This window comes from Cololabis saira, chromosome 6, assembly GCF_033807715.1.
Source record: "Cololabis saira isolate AMF1-May2022 chromosome 6, fColSai1.1, whole genome shotgun sequence".
Taxonomy (NCBI): Eukaryota; Metazoa; Chordata; class Actinopteri; order Beloniformes; family Belonidae; genus Cololabis; species Cololabis saira.
The window spans coordinates 41,946,885-41,970,076 of NC_084592.1; the positions used below are offsets into that span (position 1 = coordinate 41,946,885).

General features: G+C 40.2%; 1 protein-coding gene across 2 annotated transcripts; it reads left to right on the forward strand.

Annotated features, from left to right (window-relative positions):
• The first annotated feature begins 4,741 nt into the window (after positions 1-4,741).
• Positions 4,742-18,191, forward strand: rnaseh2b (ribonuclease H2, subunit B). 2 transcript variants are annotated; one of them, XM_061724611.1, is made up of 11 exons: positions 4,745-4,951; positions 7,770-7,838; positions 8,304-8,411; positions 8,556-8,632; positions 13,416-13,530; positions 13,607-13,671; positions 14,413-14,518; positions 15,808-15,889; positions 15,967-16,012; positions 17,590-17,667; positions 18,026-18,190. In XM_061724611.1, the coding sequence occupies exons 1-11, from the start codon at positions 4,888-4,890 to the stop codon at positions 18,134-18,136; spliced, it is 921 nt and encodes a 306-aa protein (XP_061580595.1). In that variant the 5' UTR covers positions 4,745-4,887; the 3' UTR covers positions 18,137-18,190. The 2 variants fall into 2 exon arrangements, with proteins under 2 accessions (XP_061580596.1, XP_061580595.1); XM_061724612.1 differs by lacking the exon at positions 17,590-17,667 and having other exon boundaries at positions 4,742-4,951; positions 18,026-18,191.
• Positions 18,192-23,192: the final 5,001 nt, after the last annotated feature.

Genomic DNA, 23,192 nt, shown 5'->3' on the forward strand with positions numbered 1-23,192 from the left:
TTAAAGGGCAGAATTTCGTATTTTCTTCCCCAGAATCTTTATTGTATGAACGACTTTTGAAGTTTCCATGGTGACCTTTAAGGTAAAAGAGCTCAATAAACTAAATGAAGAGAGAAAGAAACCGTGTTGTAAATATTAGCCATCACAATTAAATCAGTGTTTAACTCAAACTACTATCGTTTCTGCCCATGATCTCGTATCAGCAGGTGAGGCTGGGGACCGTCAGCACTGACGTCCCCCAGGGGTGCGTCCTCTCGCCACTGCTCTTCTCCCTCTACACCAACGACTGCACCTCAGGGGACTCGTCTGTGAAGCTCCTGAAGTACACGGACGACACCACCGTCATTGGCCTGATCCGGGAGGGTGACGAGTCCGTGTTCAGACAGGAGATGGAACAGCTGGTCCACTGGTGCGGTCGGAACCACCTGGAGCTGAACTCGCTCAAGACTGTGGAGATGACAGTGGACTTTAGGAAAAACCCTCACCATCCTCAACAGCACTGTCTCCACCACAGACTCCTTCAGGTTCCTGGGATCCACAATCTCCCGGGACCTGAATTGGACCACCCACATTAACTATGTCCGGAAGAAAAAGCTCAGCAGAGGTTGTACTTCCTGCGTCAGCTCAGGAAGTTTAACCTGCCACAGCAGCTGCTGATCACCTTTTACACTGCCATCATCCAGTCTGTTCTCTGCACTTCCATCACTGTCTGGTTCGGATCGTCCACCAAACTAGACAGGCACAGACTGCAACGGACAATCAGGTCTGCAGAGAGGATAACTGGGACTAACCTCCCATCTATCCAGGACCTGTACCGGTCCAGGACCAGGAAACGAGCAGCTAGCATATCTGCAGACTCTTCACACCCAGGACACAGTCTGTTTGAACTCCTCCACTCTGGACGGCGCTACAGAGCTCTGTACGCTAAAACCTCCAGACTCAGAGACAGTTTCTTCCCCCAAGCTGTTGCTCTGATGAACTCGCATCACTCATAGTCTCAGAGTAATCAACCACTGTGCAATAATAATAATAACCACAATCATATGCTGTAGCAATCTCTTCTTCTCCTTTCAGCTTTTCCCGTCAGCGGTCGCCACAGCGAATCAGTTGCCTCCACCTAAGCCTGTCTTCTGCATCCTCTACTCTCACCCCAACTACCTTCATGTCCTCTTTCACTACATCCATAAACATCCTCTTTGGTTCCTCTGGGCTTCCTGCCTGGCAGTTCAAAACTCAGCATCCTTCTACCAATATATCCACTCTCTCTCCTCTGGACATGTCCGAACCGTCTCAGTCTGGCCTCCCTGACTTTATCTCCGAAGCCTCTAACATGTGCTGTCCCTCTGATGTGCTCATTCCTGATCATATCCAGTCTGATCACTCCCTTAAAGAACCTCAGCATCTTCATCTCTGCTACCTCCAGCTCTGCCTCCTGTCTTTTCCTCAGTGCCACTGTCTCTAGACCCTCTAGGCCCCCTTTTTCTCTTTTGTGCATGTTTGCAGGCCGGAGCTTCAGGAGCTGCATGCTGGCCTGCGGTCCCGGTCCTGGTCCAGGTTTCTTCCCTCCTAAAGGGGAGTTTTTCCTTGCCACTGTTTGACTTAAGGCTTTTCTCCCACTAGGGGAGTTTTTACCTGCCATTGTTTATGTAATAAGTGCTCAGGGGTCATGTTTTGGGTCTCTGGAAAGCGTCTAGAGAAAACATCTGTTGTATTAGACGCTATACAAATAAAATTGAATTGAATTGAATAGACCAAACACCATTGCTGGTCTCACCACAGTTTTGTACACCTTTCCTTTCATTTTAGCTGAAACTCTTTTATCACACATCACACCTGACACTTTTCTCCACCCGCTCCATCCCGCCTGCACACGTTTCTTCACCTCTTTTCCACACTCTCCATTGCTCTGAACTGTTGACCCTCAAGTACTTAAAATCCTCCACCTTCTCTATCTCTTCTCCCTGTAACCTCACTCTTCCACTTGGGTTCTTCTCATTCACACACATGTACTCCGTCTTGCTGCGGCTAAACTTCATTCCTCTCCTTTTTCAGGGCAAACCTCCACCGCTCTAGCTTCTCCTCCACCTGTTCCTGCACCTTTCCTTTCATTTTAGCTGAAACTCTTTTATCACACATCACACCTGACACTTTTCTCCACCTGTTCCATCCTGCCTGCGTTTCTTCATGTTTTTTCACCTCTTTTCCACACTCTCCATTGCTGTAACAACGCACGTTTCGATATCCATGTCTACCTCATACTGCTGCACCTTTCACTTCTTAGGACCACACGCTACAGGAACAGCTTCGTCCCTTCTGCTGTCTCTCTTTTAAACAAATCTTAACGATTTTTATTTATTACTGAGGTCTATCCTGCTTTTAACTTATTTATTTATATTTATTAGAAACCCTGACCTTGGTTTTTACTTTCTTTATTCATTCATTGTTCTTTGCCCTGTGGGCAACATCTACTTTTATCCTGTTCAGTGAGCATTGAGAACCTGCCATTTCTGTCTGGTGCTGTTGCAAACCTGTTCATTGTTTTCATTGTTTATGTCCTGTGTCAAATTAATGACGGTAAAGATTGTGTGTGAGATGCCTTCCATCTGCAAAACAAATCTACCATACGGGTATTAATAAAGTTAACTTGAACTTGAACTTGAACCTTTAAAGGATATATATGTTTGATTGAAATTGATTGAAATCTTTATTTCGAGCATACATAAAAAAAAACAATTACACAAAACAACAAAAAAAAGAATATAAATAAACAGTCATTAAACAAAATCAAAGGGACAATAAACCTTCATGCCCGAAAAGGAGGAGTAGGAAGTAAAAAACTTATGAGGTCCTACACCTTGTTTCTATTTCCATTTTGCTTGAAAATAAAAATAAGAAAAAAATATAACAGCAAGCTTTACTACTTTATCCCAAAAAATTATACCTGTTATTACCTTATGAAAATAGTACAGCACTTCATTACAATATTATACCTCAGCATTATAAATGTAAATATACTTGAGCATTATAAATATTATACCTGAGCTTTATAAATAAATGATAGGTTTAAATGGATAAGTTTAAATGGATAAGAAAATACCATATCTATGAACTACCTGTCCCACATATGGACTCACTTGAATTTTACAAAAAAATACTAGTTATTTGGGATTTTGTTGTTGTTTTAAGCATCAAAATGTCATGTGGTGCAACGGTCCGACCATTGAAAACTGTTTTTGAAATCATTCTAAATGTTTTTAAATCAATCTTTTGCCCTATCTGGCATGATCTCCGAAGTATCTTGTAGTGTGTAAGGTTGAAACACATTTGTATTTATATTTCCATCATAATATACAAACAAAGTTTGACTGATTATGTCTATTTTATGAAATATCATGTGGCGCAACCATTAAAAAAACAACAATTTTTGTATAACACTGAAAACTTGTTAAAAAAAAAAAGATGTCAAGATGTTGAGGAAATTAATTTATTTTAATATGAATCAAGGTTGCACCACATGACCTTTTTTAAGGCTAGTGCCAATTTATCTTGACAAAAAACTCAAAAAATTGACCTGTTGAAAATCCTTATTCGTCATTGACCCATACGTATATATATATATACGTATATATATATATATATATATATATATATATATATATATATATATATATATATATATATATATATATATATATATATATATATATATATATATATATATGTATATATTAATAAGAGCTGTCATTTGTCTATTTACTGTACAGTGAGCGAAACAACCGGAGTCAAATTCCCTCTTGTTTGACCCAGCCCGCGGGTCTGGCAGTCAGAAGGCGCGCCGATTTTTTCCAGTGGCCAACCGCGGTACTGCAACCAAAAATCCCATGCGGCCCAGAAAGCTTTTTTCCCATAGACCGCAATAGTAAAAGAGAAGCCTCTAAAACTGTTCACAGGACACCTCCAGCTGTAATCCCCGGCAATTACTAATCTTTGTATTCTATATTTTTAAGTCATGGACTTTATATCCGTCAAAAATGTTTTATAACGGCCAGAAAAGTAAAAGAAAAGTCTCTTTCTGGGCGTGACGTCACGGCTGACGTCACAGCCGTGTCCGTGCATTCCACGGATGTTTTATATTAATATATATTATATAATTATATTATATTAATACATTAATAATATATGTAATGCTATACATGTAATAATATACATTAATTAATATATTATATTAATACATATTATATTAATATTCGCGGCATTGCCCCGGGGCATGATGGGAGGCCCCAGAGCATCATGGGAGGTGACTCAACTGCGCATGCTCTATGGGCCGCTGTATGCGGAAGTAAACCCGGAAGTCAGAGATTTTTTCGGCGGATGCGCTGGCTGAGCAGAATGCATTGAAATGAATGGGCGGCCATTTTTGACGTCCGATCCAGTTATTATTATAGATCCATGGTTTGACCTGACCAATAAACCTGATTCTGATTCTGAACGGATCTCGAGCGACATCTAGCGGCCACTTGGGGAATTCACATGCTGGTGACGTCACCGCGGAACTTACCATCACCCTGAAAGAAGGGGTGAGGATATTAGTTAATAGTCTAAAAAAACACCCTTATTTTCGCTTTTACTCCCGCAGAATTATTATTATTTTTAGACACATTGATAACAAATAAAATTTAGTGGGGAAAAACTTAACCAAGCAGCGGTGAAGGGTTAATATTGTTGTTTTGTGTGGGACGGAAACAGGAAGTGGAAACACTCAGGCGCCTTTTCTGACTTCATGTTGTCACGTTGTTGCAGCAAAACAACATCAAAAAAGGTCAAAATACTGGTTTAAAAGCAACATCCAGTAGCAGAAACGTATCCTGGAAGATTCACGTATGAAACATGGCGACTAAGAAGAAGCGAGCGAGTAATACAGAAAGTGACAGCTGGGTTGTTGTTGCTGCAGGTAAGTTTAGTCTGCAGACCTGCAGACTTTATTCACTTTATTTAATAAAGAGTTTTAGAGTTATCAACAGAGCTGATTATCCTCAACCAACAAATAAATTATGTATTAATTGTCAAATGCTCAAATTGAATGAATTTGTGCATTTCAGAATATCAATGTTGATGTACAAGGTTTGTAATAATCTGTTATTTTTTTTATTAAAAAAAAAAAAAATTTAAACAAAACTTTATTGAAAATATACAAACTCTCAAAGAGGATAAATGATTTAAATATCAATTTAAATGCTATATGAAAAGAAAGGGAAAAAAAAGGGGATTCTTGTAACAACAACTTTGTAATAACAAAATAAATTAAGCATTTAAAATCACATAATGGAGCATAGAAAAGGAGAGGGATTATTAAATAACAAATAACGAGCAATGTCTTATTGAAATAGATTAACTTTTACACCATATTCTAGTTGAATTATTGAAATAAATTAACTTTTACACCATATTCTAGTTGAATTATTGAAATAAATTAACTTTTACACCATATTCTAGTTGAATTATTGAAATAAATTAACTTTTACACCATATTCTAGTTGAATTATTGAAATAAGTTAACTTTTACACCATATTCTATTTGAATTATTGAAATAAGTTAACTTTTACATAGGGTTGCAAAGGGGTGGAAAATTTCCGGTAAATTTCCGGAAACTTTCCGGAAACTTTCCATGGGAAGTTAAGCTGGGGAATTTTGGAAATATTCCAAATTGGAAACTTTCCATGGGAATTATGGGAATTTATGGGAATTATTGGGAATTTATGGGAATTAACTGGAAATTGGGGGTAATTTAAACAAACTGTATCATATCCAAACATAAATGTAAATACTTATTTTGTCATAAGCAGATATCCATGCAAGATAATACAAAAACATGACATTTCAACAGATTTATTTGAGTAGAACTTTAGTTTTTATTCTTGTATGAACAATTATTTTAATGAACAACAAAAACATGAATGTTGAGTAAATACTAACTCACCCCACTCCCCCACCCAATCAAAAAGTAAGCTGTGTGCATGTGATGGAGGAATGCACAGTGCCTGTAGGGGGCGTGGCCTCAATAGCCCAGCAGTAAGCAATGTGCTGTGTGCATGTGATTGAGGAGTGTACTTGCATTAAATCTGGTTGTTTTAGCCAAGACTATGCTACAATATATTTCCCCCAACTATATTTAAGTTCCCTGTTAAGGGCCAGCCTTCAATTCTGTAAATTTCTTATTTATTCCCGTTAATTCCCATATATTCCCGTTAATTCCCATATATTCCTGTTAATTCCCATGGAAAGTTTCCAACTTTGAAAATTCCCGGAATTTTGCAACCCTACTTTTACACCATATTCTAGTTGAATTATTGAAATAAATTAACTTTTACACCATATTCTAGTTGAATTATTGAAATAAGTTAACTTTTACACCATATTCTAGTTGAATTATTGAAATAATTAACTTTTACACCATATTCTAGTTGAATTATTGAAATAAGTTAACTTTTACACCATATTCTAGTTGAATTATTGAAATAAGTTAACTTTTACACCATATTCTTCACCTGAAGCAATATTCTACACCTTGGCTGATGTGGACATACGTAGCATAGGAGGCTATTTCAGCTGCTATATGGTTGGCTGTCTGTACAGTCATGCAAGTTCAATGCGATTAAAGAACACGTTTTTTCATATAAAATAAACACATTTTTATGCAGTTTAGAAGTTTTGGGTTTTTTTTTTTGGCTCCTGCGCTGCTGAAATCGGGGCGTCCTTTATTTCTATTTCTGAAAGTTGGCAACCCTAGGTGCAAAATATGCCGTGAGCATCCCAATCTGGCCGATAAAAACTGTAACTTTTATACTGACTCGACAGACTAACACGCACCATAATTTGTTAATTCATCTTTATAAGTGAATAAATATCGTTTTGCCTATAACTTATTCCTGCATCCCTCTTTTATCGATCCGGCGAGACGGGTCACCGCGTTTTTGGAGCCCCAAGTCACATATCCAGGGGCTCCTCTGAGCACCAGACCAAAATAATTATGTGCAGCCCTGGTCTAGACCTATTTTACTTGCATTTTTGTTTCCTACTCTTTTGAGACATGTGAAAAAAATCTTAACATCGTTAATGAAACCCCGGAAGGAGGGTTTACAATTTCTCCATTTGGCACAATGAACATAATAATCTGTTGATTATCTGTTGTTTTTTAAATGGAAATTAAAGAGTGCAGTACATACCAAATATTTAAAAAAAATATTGAAGAACAAGATGCTCATTAAGTCTGATCATATTGGATGAGTGTTTATGTAAGTCAGAACTTAAATAGGTAATCGGTCTATGCAGTTTATTGAATGTTTTCAATATACAAAAAGTATATAAAATGTTTGTCTTTTAATTGATTTACTGCTCTGTATCGGTTTATGTAGGAGCTGACAGATATTGATTATAAAAGCGTAATAAGCTAAGCTTCAGCCTACACCTTTTCAGACTTGTTTTGTTTATATATTTTGGTCTGATGCAATATTAGCATTAACTACATATTTATTCGTTGTTTTCTTTTCTTTCATTTCTTTTTTATTTGAATTCTTATTTTGGAAATGACCGAAATAAAAAAACAAACAATGGAGAAGTTTAGCGCCTCTTATGTCACTGTTAGTTGGACAGATGTAGTGACGCAGTCTTAATTCTCATAGAAGATCGATGGATTGATCGATGGATTGATCGATCGACTGATCGTGTTACTGCTTCAGGTGTGCTGACCATCTTTCTCTCCTCTCCCCAGACTCCGTGACAGACACACACAAGAACGACAGTGACCCCGCTTTTGTGAGACTGAGGAATCCCTTAACAAGTACAACTTTATTACTGTTACAGTCACAGTTCTGTTATTGATAAGTTACTTGATCCTGATCAATAAACCTTCAGTTGAATTATAATAAAACAGAAGAGGAAACAGGCTTTAACACTTTGATCTCTTTTTTGAACGTATACAGGACTGTCTCAGAAAATTAGAATATTGTGATTTTCTGTAATGCAATTACAAAAACAAAAATGTCATACATTCTGGATTCATTAAAAATCAACTGAAATATTGCAAGCCTTTTATTATTTTAATATTGCTGATCATGGCTTACAGCTTAAGAAAACTCAAATATCCTATCTCAAAAAATTTGAATATTCTGGGAATCTTAATCTTAAACTGTAAGATTTGAGGTTCCTGCCTGTTTCTTTAGTGTTTTCTCTGAGCTCTGCTTCCATGTTTGTAGCAGCAGCAGCAGAAGCAGCACTAACGGCGTCTCTGCTGTTCCTCCTGCAGACGCAGCGTCGCTGTATTTGCTCGGCGGCGGCGACCGGCGGCTGTACGAGGTCAAAGCGTTTGAGGAAGATTTCCACTCCTGGTTCGTGGGTCAGGCCGTGCAGAGCGGTGGGTCCCGGCGCTCGCCAGAGCGTCTCGTTAAACGCTCAAAGATGTGACCTTTGACCCCTCAAGTAACAGGAGCAGTTACAGTCGTCTGTTTTGAACCGTCATGTGACTGATTATTCTTTTCTTTTCTTTTCTTTTTAACAGATGGGAGACTTCTCTTTGTAACACCAATGGATCCTCTGTATCTGATTTTACCATATTTGATTAAATCTGGTAAAGAGGTAAGAACCAGGTTTTCATACCAACCTGTGGCCAGATTCACCAATATGTTCTTAAGAAATGTCTTAAGATCTAAAATTAAGAAGTTCATAAGAAAGTTCTTAAGTGCAATTCCTCAATATTTTCTTAAGAACTGTCATTTCTTATGAATTTCTTATTTTTCCTACTTAAGAACTTCTTAAAATATGTCATTGCATTGCACGCGCCAACAAACAACATTTATATATTATATATAACCTACAGGTAGTTTGGTCTTAACCGTCACTCACTCACTAAACATGGAGGAGAAAAAGAGATGCAGGAACTTTTCAAGGTTATGGTGGATGAGATTAATGTGTGAAAAAAAATACTATTGGGGAAAATTAATAATAATTAACTACCACACTAACTAACATGCTAACTAACAGTTAACAGGCTCTTTGTGTAATTAATTACAAAGTATATCCTCAAACTATGACCTACTAGTCTAAACTTGTCTAAAATGTGTTGAAAAAGGTGATATTAGAGTCTTACCTTTTCACAGAAGAAATTTTAAGACAGGTCAAGGTTGTCTTAAAGTTAAGAAAAAAGTCAAGAACAAATTTGAGAACTTTTATTTCAAGAATACCATTTATTCTTAAGTTTTTTCTTAAGAAGAAACTTAAGAAAGTTGAGAAAATACTCAGAACTTTTTTTGGAGAATGTGACTTATTTTCTTTTTTCTTCTTAAGACTGAACTTAAGAAAAAAATTACACTTAAAGGAGCATGAGGCTCCTTTTAAGAAATGAGACTCTCTAGCGCCACCCTTCACCACGACGGCCGTTGGGGGTACTGCAGCCAACAGTGAAGCCGGCACGGGAGAACGGGGAGAACGTGCATGCAGCGTCATGTGACGTCACATCCGCTGGACAGCGCGGGAAATTCTGGTCACAATTGCAGCACATTTTGCAGCACACAGCCTGTTCAAGGCAACGGAGAGATACACTAGAGGGCTCATTCTTTTTGGTTTGGAACGCTTCATCTGACATTATTACTAGAAAACTTAAAACGTATACACATTTTTTTCATAAATCCTGCCTCAATCCTGCCTCATGCTCCTTTTAAGAAGATTTTTTTTTCTTAAGAATGTTTTGTGAATCCGGCCAGATCTGTAACTAATACTCAATAATGTCATTTGTAAAAACACAGTTAAGAACATTTTGTAACTCAGCTATTATGACTGATTAAATTAAATCAGTTGCCGGGAGGTCAGGAGTTAGTATTAAGTATATTGACGTTGTTATTTCTGATGAAAGTGTGCGTGAAGGTGCTTTCAGGTGGGAATCAGTCATTCAGCGGTGTCCTTGATGCCGTAATTAAACAATAATACTTATATTAACAGCTCCAACATGCTGCCGTCGTCAGTGATGAGTGGAGAGGCGGAGGACCGCAGAGCTCCAGAAAAGAAACAAAAAGCAGACAGGGAGGGTTTTGAGTGGGTGTGGAAGCACTTTAGGGGTTTTATCAACCAGAAAAGCTCAAACTGAACAAAACACACAAACGGGTGTAAAACACCCGAGTACCCGAGTCCTCAGGTCAGGTGTGAGGACCGAGGTGTCGCTCACACCAACCCCTGTAGCACCCTATAATGTAATCATTTCCTGAAAATGTAATAACGCCTGAAAATGTAATAAAATTTACACTTAACTCAATCAAAAATGTAATAAAACCCAATAATGTAACAACTTCACCAATAATGTAATAAAATATCCTGATGGATATTGTAATAACATTTTTTACCAATAATGTAATACCTTATTACGTTATTGGGAATTTATTACATGCTACTCAAAGTCTGCAATTTAACCCAATAGTCATTCTGGAGTTTCAAATCCAGTGTATATAACATTCCTAGATACTTAAAACAAAAAATGTAGAACTCTGGACTGAAAATGAACATATATATATTACATTATTTGTCAAGTATTACATTATCAGTTTTGGAAAAGAAAAAAAAGACCCACCTGAAAATGTAATAAATTCCTGGGTAAAAATGTTATTACAATATCAGTCAGGATATTTTATTACATTATTGGTGAAGTTATTACATTATTGGATTTTATTACATTTTCGATTGAGTTAAGTGCAAATGTTATTTCATTTTCAGGCGTTATTACATTTTCAGGAAATTATTACATTATAGGGTGAAATTATTACATTATAGGGTGAAATTATTACATTATAGGGTGAAATTATTACATTATAGGGTGAAATTATTACATTATAGGGTGCTACAACTCCTTTTCCACCAAACTGGTTCCAGGGCTGGTTCTGGTTCTGGGCCAGTGCTGAGTTTGGAACTGGGCTTTCTGTTTCCACTGACAAATAACTGACGTTTGCAGCGACATAATGACGTGGCTCCCCTTAGCACCCGAGCTGTGGAAAAACAAACCGGTTCTCAGCTGGTTCCCAAGTTGAACGAGTTGTGAACCAGAACCCGCCCTGGAACCGGTTTGCTGGAAAAGGTGTAAATAATTTACCTATGAACGGGAGCAGGAGCTGCTTTTTTCTCGTGTTTCCTGTTGCTCCACATTGATTTGAATCAAATCAGCGCTTCAACAGAAACCATCCGTCCAAGGACGGGAGACGAGTCGGAGCAAAGAGGCCAATCACGTCTTTGCCTCTTTTTCTTTTACAGAAAGTTGGAAAAACTTTGATCTTCAGCCTGCAGATTATCTCTTATTTATCACGATCGCAGCATCGACATTCAAAATATTAATATTTAAAAAACATAAATGATACACAGCTCTATGCATTCACAGCCCAAGATGTTGAAGACTGGTGTTCTAATCTTTTTTTACTTATTACTTTTAATTAAGCCGTGTTGCTGGAATAGAAATAATAAATGTCCTCAACGTCTAAACCTGCAGAGTTGAAAGACGTTGACGCCGTACGATGAAGCGTTTTCCAAATATTGAGCAGCTACTTGGATCCAGAGCTGGTAGAGTAGCCAAAAATTGTACTCAAGTAAAAGTACTGCTACTTCAGAATAATATGACTCAAGTAGAAGTAAAAAGTAGTCATCCAAATAATTACTTGAGTAAAAGTAAAAAAGTACTTGGTGAAAAAACTACTCAAGTACTGAGTAACTGTTGAGTAACGTCTGATTTATTTTTTTAACACAACCATTCAAACAGACAAAAGTATAAAATAATCATCTTCAGGCAAATTAAATCAATAAAATAAATTAAAATGAATAAAAAATAGCTTAAATTAAAATAAGCTTAAAGTAAATTCAAGTACTTTAATAAATAATAAAATAACAGAATAAAAAAATTAATTAAGCACAAGTGGCACAGCCTTTGTACTTTTCTTTTTTAACCAGGCAGAACTAGAACAAGCCCATGAACTCATAGAAACTCTGTGTGTGTTTGAGTCTGTGTAAATGTGAAAACAAACATTTTTCCCAAAGAATCACCCAGTGATGTCATGAGATTGACGCGTACGCGGATAAAAGGGATAAAAGAAAAGTAACAGCTCAACGTGGCCTAATGTAGCGGAGTAAGAGGAACAGTTTCTCCTTCACAAATCTACTCAAGTAAAAGTATAGTGATTCAAAACTGTTCCTAAAAGTGCAAAATTTCCCCAAATTTACTCAAGTAAATGTAACAGAGTAACTAACTCGTTACTACCCACCTCTGGTTGGATCAAACTGCAGAAGGTGACGTGCATCAGAGGGGATGTTGAATCTGGTACCGACTATAACGGCAACCCTCGGCACACGCCCTGCGGTACGCCGGGTCGGGCTATTACTAGGCCTCATAGCAGCTGACATGCAGAGAAAAACAGTACGGGAAGTACTGAAGTTGTTCACTCAGGTGCAGATTCTGAAAAAGTTTGAAACCGAGACAGAAGAGTTGATCGTAGGGGCCGTATTTATTAATGGAAGTAGCTTTGAGCTTCCACGCGGAGATGCTGGATGCTCCTTCGCATCCAGTCATTACCGGATGTTATGAGGTAAAAGCTTTAGATTTTAGTTTTCTTGAAAGCGGTTGGAAGCTTTGTGAAGGCGGCTTTAGGCGTCGCCTCCTCAGGAAAGTACGGAAGAGTATTAGGGCCGGGCAGGGGAAAAATAAAAATAATATTACAATTTTTTTCATTATGCACTTCGAGAAAAATGTCAAAATGTCGTGAGAAAAGTCGAAATGTCGAGATTAATGTTGAAGTACAATTTCGAGAAAAAAGTCAAAATGTCGAGAAAAAAGTCGAAATGTCGAGATTAACGTTGAAGTACAATTTCGAGAAAAAAGTCAAAATGTCGAGAAACAAGTGAAAATGTTGAGAAAAAAGTCGAAATGTCAAGAAAAAAGTCGCAATTTCGAGAAAAAAGTCAAAATTACATATCACACATATGCAGTTGCATAACGTTACACTCCAAGGATGTAAGTTAGTTAGTTAGTTATGGCTGCTGCATGTAGCTATCAGTCGCTCTGCTAACTGGATTTGATGGGCGAGAGGAGACATTTCGACTTTATTCTCGAAATTGTATTTCAACTTTATCTTCGAAATTTCGACTTTATTCACGAAATTTCGACTTTATTCTTGAAATTGTATTTCAACATTAATCTCGACATTTTGACTTTTTTTTCTCGAAGTGCACAATAAAAAAAAATCCTCCCCTCTCAAATATTTGTTCTCCTGCTTGGCCCTAATACTCTTCCGTAGGAAAGGCAGCGAACCTGGTCTCTCGGAAGGTAACGAGTAGACGTGTCTTCACGCTGCACGTGGATCCAGAGTGACGTTACTGCTCTTTATTAACTGCTCAGGGGAAGTTCCAGCCGGTGAACCAGGTCGTCATGGACGAGGATTTCCCAGCATGCTCCAGGCTGCTGAGCTGCACGCACTCCCTGGCGTCGCTGCACCACGTCGCCGAGGAAAAAGGTGGAGTATCAACCCGTGTGACCCGCCTGAACCGTAACGCTGCTGGCCCTATTTAAGCTGAGTTTCCTGTGTTCAGAGGTGGGAGGCCTGAAGTTTCACCGGTACAGTGAGGAGCGAACGCTGAGCTGGCTGAAGAAGAAGGTAAACGCCGAGCAAACACGTTCAAACCTCCAGGTCCAAGACGTCGATGTCAGTGACTACGTTTACATGCAGTCAAAATTCGGGTTATTGCTAATATTCCGGTTACTGAAACGTTCGGAATATTCCGTTTACATGCGTGAGCAAACAGGGTTATCCCTGTATACATGGTAATTAATCTTTCGGGAAATCTGGATCAAACCAGCGACGCACGGAGAACGTGATGACGCAATTCCCGTCATTTCCGCTTCTTCTTCCTGTATCCAAATTCAAAACAAATGCTGCTTCACGCAACTTTTCGCTCACCTTCTTGTAAATCTTCTATCCCGGTACTTTCTACCGTCTACAAATGCAGAAATGTTCATATCCTTCATTACATTTATGAAGTGATTAGTCTCCTCCTGGTCTTGGTTTCTCCGTGTTTATAAGAACTTCCTGGACTCAAAAGACCAGGATTCCTTGTGAACAGAGCATGCGCAGAAAACAAATTCATGTTCCGTTTGATGGGGATATTCTGTTTGGCGTTTACATGACTGAATATTCAGGTTTTAAAAGGAGTAACCCAGGGGTCATATTCAGGTTTTAAAAAACCCGAATATAAGCAAATTCCGGTTATTCAAAGGGGTTATTGGTGTTTACATGGCCGTGCAAATTCGGGTTATTGCTAATATTCGGGTTTTAAAAGGGTTATTGATGCATGGAAACGCAGTCTGTGTGAAACTGGTCCCTGTGTTTGTGTCGTAGGTGGAGAGGACGGTCGTCGCCCTGAAGAAGAGAGGCATCTCCGTGGGAGCGGGAGTGAAGTCCAGCACATACGTCCGGGTCAAGGCAGAGTCTGAAGCCCACGAGGGTAAATACACGACACCGTCTGTCCTAAAACCCTCACACCGCCGTCCCATGAGCCGCTGCCGTGTCACAACATCCAGAGTTGCTTCATTTCTCTCTGAGATCTAGTGTTGGTGATGGAGAGTCGGACTCGCTCTTCTCCAGCACATCCCAGAGTCTCTGAGGGATTCAGGTCTGGGAAATGATGCGTCATGTTCCCTGAACCCTCTCTTATGGCGCTTTTACACTAGTACCTACTCAGCCAGACTCAACTCGCCTTGCCCTCGTTTATTTTCAATACCCAGATCAGAAGTAGGAGGTGGGAGTGAAGCTGCTGTGACGTATAAATCAGCCTTAACAAACATGGTGGAAGACGGCTCTGAGAGCGAGGAGCTCGTTGTTAAACGAGGCTCCAGCTCCGTTATCTGGAACTGTTTTGGATTTAAAAAGAGAGACGAGGAGCAAACATCATCTATTATAGCAAAAAAACAGTGAGTGCAAAGGATGGCTTATATTTATTTGTCCTGTTTCTTTATTTATCAGGTTGTATCTTTTTTCTACTTTGTGATTTTATAAGCTAAGAAAACTTGAAGGACAATGGTACTTTTGCTGTTTCACTGTTATCCCACTGTTTAAGCCATACAGTTTGAATAAATCTTGAATCTGTTCTTACATTTCAAACTTATTCATTTGAGTCATTACACTTTTGCAGTACAGGTGTACTAATTTAATTGGTTTTTATTAATTCAATTTAATTGGTGTAGTTTAGTAGTATTTAGTATTCTTTTAGAGCAGTGTTTTGGGGGCTCCAAAGTTAAAAAGGTGGAGTTCAATTGGTATTTTTTCTATTGTCATTTTTATCGTTATCGGGATAAGTGCCAGAAATTATAATATATATATTATTATAAATAGTCCAATACCGCCCATACCTACTTGATGCCAATAATCTAATCCTTCTGAAACAGATGAACATCTTTTCCACGACTCCAGGGCGACAGGGTTGTTTAGGAAGTGAGAAGCTCCTCCTTGAGCCATTTAGTTAAATAACTTCAGCTGAAGCATCAGTGATGATCCAATCAGAGTCTTTTACACATTTGCTCATTTAAATCCACCTGGACGGGTATATTTGATTCCCCCGTAGCTTTTGAAACCTGATTTCTTCATTAGTTTCCAGCGGCAGGTCTGGATATTGACCTGCAGGGGGCAGTACGGCTCCGGCTCTGTGGGGCTGGATCACATCTCACTTTGACTCAACCACAAAGTTTGTAAATAATTAAGCACAATTGTTCACTTCCCTTTGCTTTCGCTGCACAGACGACTATCTGCGCTACGCCCACGGCCTGGTATCGGAGTACGTCAGCGAGGAGCTGAGCAAGGCCCTCCTCGAGCACCTGGGGTGAGTCAGCGCTCACCAACGTCACCCACGGCTTCTGCAGAGTCTGGATCCACATGTCTGTTACTTTCTCTGCACAGATTACCGGAGCTCACCAGCCCCAAGGACACGGAGCCTCCGTCCAAGGTAGGCCGGGGTCCGAGTCCATGCTCCTTCCTCTCACTGCTGCACGCCGCCATAGCCGCTACGCAACCTCACTGCTGCTGCCCTGCAGGGATTCTCCCCGCGCTGCTTGTGTGGTTGTTGGTCTGAACGGTCCTGGTCCGAGGTCCGCAGGGCCGGCACTTAGGCCTGTGTTCAAGAAAAGATCAATTTTCCGATTCTAAATCGATTCTCATATTAATTCCTAAAAGGAGAGGGTCTGCATTGACGTCACTGGACTGGACCAGCCCCCTTACTCGCACTGAGTGGCGAAACATCAGCAAAAATGGCTGCAACTAGTGGAGAAGACGGGATAACAGCTGATTATTGGCTTAAATTAGCGTCAGTTGGACTTGACAGTGACCCGTACAGTTACCCCAAGAACCAGTGGTTCATGGACATTAATATTTGGCCACGAATCCAGTTTCCTGATATTTATATGTACTTAATTTCTACGGCGGGGAAATACACAAAGCAAAACTTGAAGGCGTACAAAAGTCTTGATGCTTGGTCCGACTTCAAGGCAGGATTTGTTGGCGAAATTAAAGTGATGAGGACACCGAACTTTATGATTTGACCGTTTAACGTTAGCTACCCAAAAATCCAACATTACCTGATACAAAATGGGAACCACAAATCCACGTTTCGGTGTCTGGAATCCAGTTGTTTCTGTGAATTGCAGCGATCCATTTGTCTCTCTTAAGCTTATTTTTCGTCAGTCTGTAAAACGATAACTCCGATTTCTTGCTAAATCTATGAGTACAGTCGATCGCACAACAGCTCTTTCCCATTTTAGATGTTTTCCATTTTCTCAAACTGAAAGTTTACACTGCCACTCAGTCTTTCTGACACTCAGTGGTCGAAACCCGCTGTGAAGTCGCATCTGTGACGTCATGCGCATTCCCTCTATTGATTAATATGTCTAAAGATCGATTTTTCTTCATCATTACATTACAACTTTTGGTATTTTTTTGTTTATGCCCAAAAAAGGAATGTTTTGTTGGACACGAGAATAACTAGTGCCATGTTTTTGCCTTTAAATATGTTTAAAGGTATGAAAACATTCAAGTTTTCAGTTATAATTGCATAAATGGTCTATATTTCATTACTTTATGTCTTGGGGTTATATTTGCATAAAATGCTAAAAACCAAATTTTCAAATGGGAAAAAATGAACCCGATTTCATCCGTCTCTGTTTCCTCCCTGGATCTGTTTGATAATTCTGCCCCACGATGTTTCTGAAAGCAGTTCTATCAGCATTCTGGGAGCTGATTGGTCCTTACAGCATCATTAGCTGCAATACTTGCTGTTGAATCTCAATATAATACTAGTATCAATATGTTGCATAACTACAGTCATATAATTCATGCAACAGCTCAAAAAACAGTTTTAATAACACTAACCCAAATGAATATTGGAATCGAATCAAATCTTGATAATCGATTCTGAATCTTAAGAATCTGAATCGAATCGATTCTTGAAATTTGAATCGATCCCCAGCCCTACACCTGGTGGTGGTGGTGCTTTTCCTGAAACGCTTCTCTCACTTCCTCCCTGGGCAGAAACGGAAGCTGTCGGAGCAGCCGGTGGAGGCCGGAGAAGACTACACCCGCTTCAACAGCGCCGACTTTGAGCGCAAAGTGAGTCCAGATCCACATGTCTGTTACCGGAGGAGTCGGCGTTGCAGGGGCCTTGAGCATCCATTGTTTTACTGAGAATAGTTAGTTGTCCTTTGTTTGTTTATTTTCTTTTTCAAATGCAGCTTTTTAAAGACCTTCGGTGTGTTTGAGCGTTTGTCTGACTGCTTTCTTTAAGCTTGGTGTGCGTCGACGCCGAACATCGCGGCTTACCTTGTGGAAAGTTTTTCTTATATTGAATTGAAAGTCATAAGTAATGAATTCCCTGATTTTTCTGGGCAAGGTTGTCCAGTCTTATTGATCTCTGTGTGTGTGTGTGTGTGTGTGTGTGTGTGTTTTTGTCTTTTCTCTGCTACTTCAGCCACCGAAGAAGATGACGGCGGCGCAGAAAACCCTGGCGAAGGTGGACAAGTCTGGCATGAAGCCAATGTCGTCGTTCTTCAGCCCTAAGGTCAAAGCAGAAAAGAAATGAATACTGCATCGTTTTTTTTTTCATTTGTACACAAACATTTTTTGCAAATAAAATGTGAAAAGAAATACGTGAGGTCTAATTTCCATTTTGAATAGCTCGAAGGGAAAAGGATGAAGAGAAGCACTTCTTTTTATTAGGTTGTAAATAATTGAAAACACTGTGATACTTACAAGAAAAGAAAAGATTTTAACAAATATTTACACCATTTCTTAAGAAAGGGCTGGACCTCCAATAACTATTGGAGATGCACCGATTTGATCGGCAACCGATCGGTATCGGCCCGATAATGGCCCTATCGGTTTTGAAAAAATAGTTCAAAGCAGCCGATCTGATGACGTTTACAACAACAAACGCCGCCCGCGCTGCGTTCCCACATCTCAGACCGAGGTCTCCTACAAAACATCAACACTGAAAATGGCGTTGCTGTTATGGGAGTTTTACAATGGAAAAGGACAACAAATTTGCAGTTTGCAAAGTGCGTGCAAAGGAGATACCGCGAGGAGGAATGTTATAAAATAATTTCAACAAAACGAAGCTGATAAGACGTGACGAAGTGACGTGTCACAGCAGCAGTAGCAGCACCTTCGCTATTTCCCGTTTATTCTGGCCGAAACAAATATTATACTTATGACATATACGTATCGCTTAGCAACCAAACGCTGCTGCATTGCATTGTGGGAAGTTTCTGCTCGGCTAGTGTCCATCAATCCACACTAATAAATTTCTCCAGAATGAGTATGGATAGAGCATACTATTGAGTACGTACTAATGTTGGACGCACTAAAAAATCTGTCTCGGACACAGCCTCACTCTTTGTAAGCCGAGTCTAAGTCGTCTCTAATGGCGCTTTTACACTAGTACCTACTCAGCGCGCCTCGACTCACCTCCACTCGCCTTGTCCTCGTTTGTTTTTAGACACCCAGATGAGAAGTAGGAGGGATTAGAGCGAAGCTGCTGTGACGTATTTGATTGTGTGATCTAAACAGAGAAGACAACAACACTAAAGATGTAGAACCTGGAGGAGATGATAAATGTGCTGCTGGGTCTGTGGCTCGTGTTCCATATCAAGTTAAAAAATGAGAGTGAAAGAAGCTTCAAGCGGCGACGAAGTTTGTCTCGGCGCTGCTGAAAAGTCCGTTGGTATCTGAGCAACTATGAAGTGACAGAGCTCCTGGTAGATCTGGTCGTTCCTTATCGTCCGTCTAGATCCCTTTTTAATTCTCTCCTCAGCACCAGGTTTATGAACATCTTCACCTCAGAGTTGGATCAGAAACAGACGTTTGCGTTTCCATTGCCTGTTGAATAAAATCGCCGCAGGTCGCTCTTTCACTGATTCCCGCTTCCTGACTCAGACGTCTGACTCCGGCCCCCCAACCAATCGGTGTCCTGTAGTGTGATGACATCAGATACAGGGCCGACTCAGCCGCTTAGAACCTCGGCAGAATAGATACAGAAAAAGTACTCGGCACGCCTCCACCCGTAGAGTAAAAGCGCAAAACAGGGGCGTGGTGAGTCGAGTCGCGCTGAGTAGGTGCTAGTGGAAAAGCGCCATAAGAGTCTCTATAGCAGGGGTGTCAAATGTGCGTCCCGCGGGCCACATGCGGCCCGAGAGATATTTTCATGCGGCCCACGAGAAGTTTCCAACGCAAAAAACCGAAATGTTAATTTACTAAAAAGGAAGGCATAAATAATTGCCATGAATCGCAGCATATGCGATAATATATTTCTTCTACAAATCCATCGTTATTCCACAAAGAGAGAAGTTTTCGAAATTTTTTTAGTTTTCTAGAATGCATTTGCCGATTTTATTTCTTTGTAGACGGTCGTTTATTTTTATTAACTGACTACTATTATATATTTTCGCAGGAAAAATATCACTGCTAAAAGAGATGATAAAAGATATTTATTCTGAGAATTTCAGTTTTGAATACGAGGATAGTGACAAAGTAAAACAGTTAAAAAAGAAGACTGACTTTTTCGGCACACTGGCGTAAATATATAAAAAATAAATTTTTCTTAATTGTACTGGAAAAATCTCTTAATCACAAAGAAACACTCTCGGATGTAATAAGAAAGATTTTGCTTTTAATTAAATTTCCTATGAAAAAGCAAAATATAAAAAAAACATACTTGTTTCTGTTTATCTTTGTAAAATTATATTAAAAGTATCTTATATAATTTGAAAAAAAAAAAGAGAAATTTCAAGAAAAGATCCTGAAGAAATATATTTTACATAATTAGAGTGTAAACAAAGTGCATATTTCCTTTAAAATTAACTAAACTGATTTTGGATTAGATAACAATAGTAACAAAAAAAGAATTAGAAAAAAAATCTTTTGTACCGTTTTTGTTATTTTGAGCGTGCGGCCCGCGAGAAAAAAATTGGTCAAATCCGGCACGCCAAGCAAAATGAGTTTGACACCCCTGCTCTAGAGGGAAATATTGCATATTGCCTCAGCCTGCAATAAAACAGACAATTCATGATACTTTCTCATCTCCTAATTTTGATTCCTAATAATACAATGTCAGTTTCATGTACATGAGACAACAATATTGGCGAATTTATGGATTTCAAGCTGTAATCGGTGATCGGCAATATCGGGATCGGTATATCAGCTGGACCGGCGCTGCCGGGCTCCACAAAGCTCTGTGTAACTTAGCGTATTGACCCTTCAAGTTTGAGGCCATCTCTACTCCAACAATGCCGTACGGCGGTAAAGTTGAGCTCGTGTGGAGCCATTCAGACAGCCGGAGCCTTGGACTCCTCCGGGCTGAAAGCCGCATCTCGAACAAAGCACACTTTCATCAGGAATCTTTGACTCAGATGTTGAAAGACGCCTTTGTTGCGTTCGCAGCTGTCCTTGAGCGACTGCAGACGCTCGGGCCTGAACTTTTAAACTGTAATCAACCAAATCTCCATATCTGTCGCCGTATTCAACGCCCCCATTATTCCGCTCCCAAGGCATCTGAAAGGAATTCCATCAACAGGTCGGATAAGGTAACCTTAAAATGTCAGGAGGAACTGAAAGTTTGATTTTTCTCAGAAATATCCGAACCACCACGACCCGATAAACATCCTCCTGAGGCGCTGTATAGTTCATCTGATGTCAGAAATGTGAATCTGCTCGGAGAGCTACAGTAAATGACTCTCGGGGACCTTTTGGTCCTGAGGGTGTTTTGTTTTTCAGGAAAAGAAAAAGTGTAAAAAAGGAAAGGTTGAATCATTTTAGTGGCTTTGTAGTCTAGGAACAAGTCCTCAAAAAAGGCTTTAGTTTTCCAGATACTCCTACCTGAGGTAGAACCAACCACAACAATGATTTTTATTATCTTTAGGGTCTCCTATTAGTGAAATTGGATGTTGTGGTTTTTGATTTTGGGGGGAAATTTGTTTTTTTTTGGCTCTTCTTTAGAACTACTCCAAACCCTGAAAAGGGGCCAAATTGGTCCAGTTCTAATAGGGGAAAAGTGAGGAAAAAAAGCCCATAACTTGAGAATGCTCACTCTTTTCTGCATCACACCTGCTGAGGTTTGAACCAGGTGGCTGTGCACCATTGTGGCAGGGTGGAGGAGTAGCCACTCAGTTGATTGGGCACACCTGTGCCCAATCAGTCTCTCCACCCTGCCTGCCTTCATAAAGAGCAGCTGCACACCAGCAAGAGTGCTGCTGGAGGTGACGGCACGTGTGTCTTGGGTGAAAGAAGAGAATAAAGAGTTCCTGCACGAAACCCTGTGTCCTCTGTCCTGTCGGTCCACCCCCGTAGCACTAGCCTTGCTACAACCATCATCAAACAGTCAGAAAATGATTTACCTGAGAAAATAGTGAAATCTAGCACTGTGATCATACCTTTAGTTTAGGCGGAAATTGTACTTTTATTGGTACCATATTTTTTGCGACCATTAGGCGCATATAAATGTCTTTTTTTTTTTAATTAAATGTGCCGCGCGGCCAATGACGCAATGCGCCCATTGTATTATGGTAAAGGCTGATTTATGGTTCCGCGTTACACCAACGCAGAGCCTACGGCGTAGGGCTGCGTCGACTTAACGCGGATCCATAAGGCGGACGTAATTGAGGCCACCATGAGAAGTTAAGGGGGAAGGGGAGGGGGGGCGTGATTTGCGGATGTAGTAGTGACCACCATGACAGCGTTAAAGGGGGAAGGGGGGCGCGTGAATTGCCCAGCGGCGGCTCCGTAGCGGGGCTCCTGGGGCTCCTGGGGCGACTCGGCCTTACTACCGAGAAGGAGATGCTGCTCCCGGGGGGAGCTGCGCCGCAGAGGCGGGTCAGAAGGCCGGTGGAACAACCGCCCGAGCGGCAGCCGACGTGTCGGCTGCCGCTCGCTCGGTCGGCGGGCTCCGTCGTTTACTGTTGAAGGATTGTAGATGCGTGGGCTGAAGTGTCTGCTGGGTTGGACTGTTGTTCGGGCTTTTTCAAAAGCCGGCATCATTTCCGAGGGGTCGCACGGCAGGAAAATGACTCGGCTATCAGCGCGGCCAGAGAGCTGCGGGCTCTGCCCGTCGCAGCTGATCAGGCTCGGATGAATGCAGAAACAGAGGATGAAGATTTCGTACTTAAATAAAGTACAATCAAACTTTTGCACCCACAAAGTGGGTGCAAAATCAAAGTTTTGCACCCACTTTATTTTTAATTAATTTATTTTTTTCGCTCTATTTGTGTGTGTTGTGGGCGCGCGCGCGTGTGTGTCTTGGCGGCGCTCCGTGTGTGTAGACGCGCCTTTTCGGTCGGTGCGCCGTATCTGTGTTTTAAATACAGAAATGACACACACAACTGAGGGTGTGCCTTTCCACATGGCGCGCCGAATGGTCGCGAAAATACGGTAATATGAACATATAGGACTGCTTCACTTTTCTCTCTTTTATCAGAAAAACATAAATCCCTATAAAATATACTATTACTTAGTTGTCTTGAATGCTATTGAATGCTAACCAGTGGTTTTATGGAGATATCTATATAGTACAGTTCTCTTGAAAATTAGATTTCTTTAGACACAGCTCCTCTCTGAAACAGTCAAATTAAGTCATTGCGAATGGAGGA

Bases quoted from the DNA above. Each gene is read 5' to 3' on its own strand.
- rnaseh2b (XM_061724611.1), top strand. From the start codon at position 4,888: ATGGCGACTAAGAAGAAGCGAGCGAGTAATACAGAAAGTGACAGCTGG. The intron at 13,672-14,412 runs GTAAACGCCGAG...TTTGTGTCGTAG, and splicing joins TGAGCTGGCTGAAGAAGAAG to GTGGAGAGGACGGTCGTCGC. The intron at 14,519-15,807 runs GTAAATACACGA...TTCGCTGCACAG, and splicing joins AGAGTCTGAAGCCCACGAGG to ACGACTATCTGCGCTACGCC.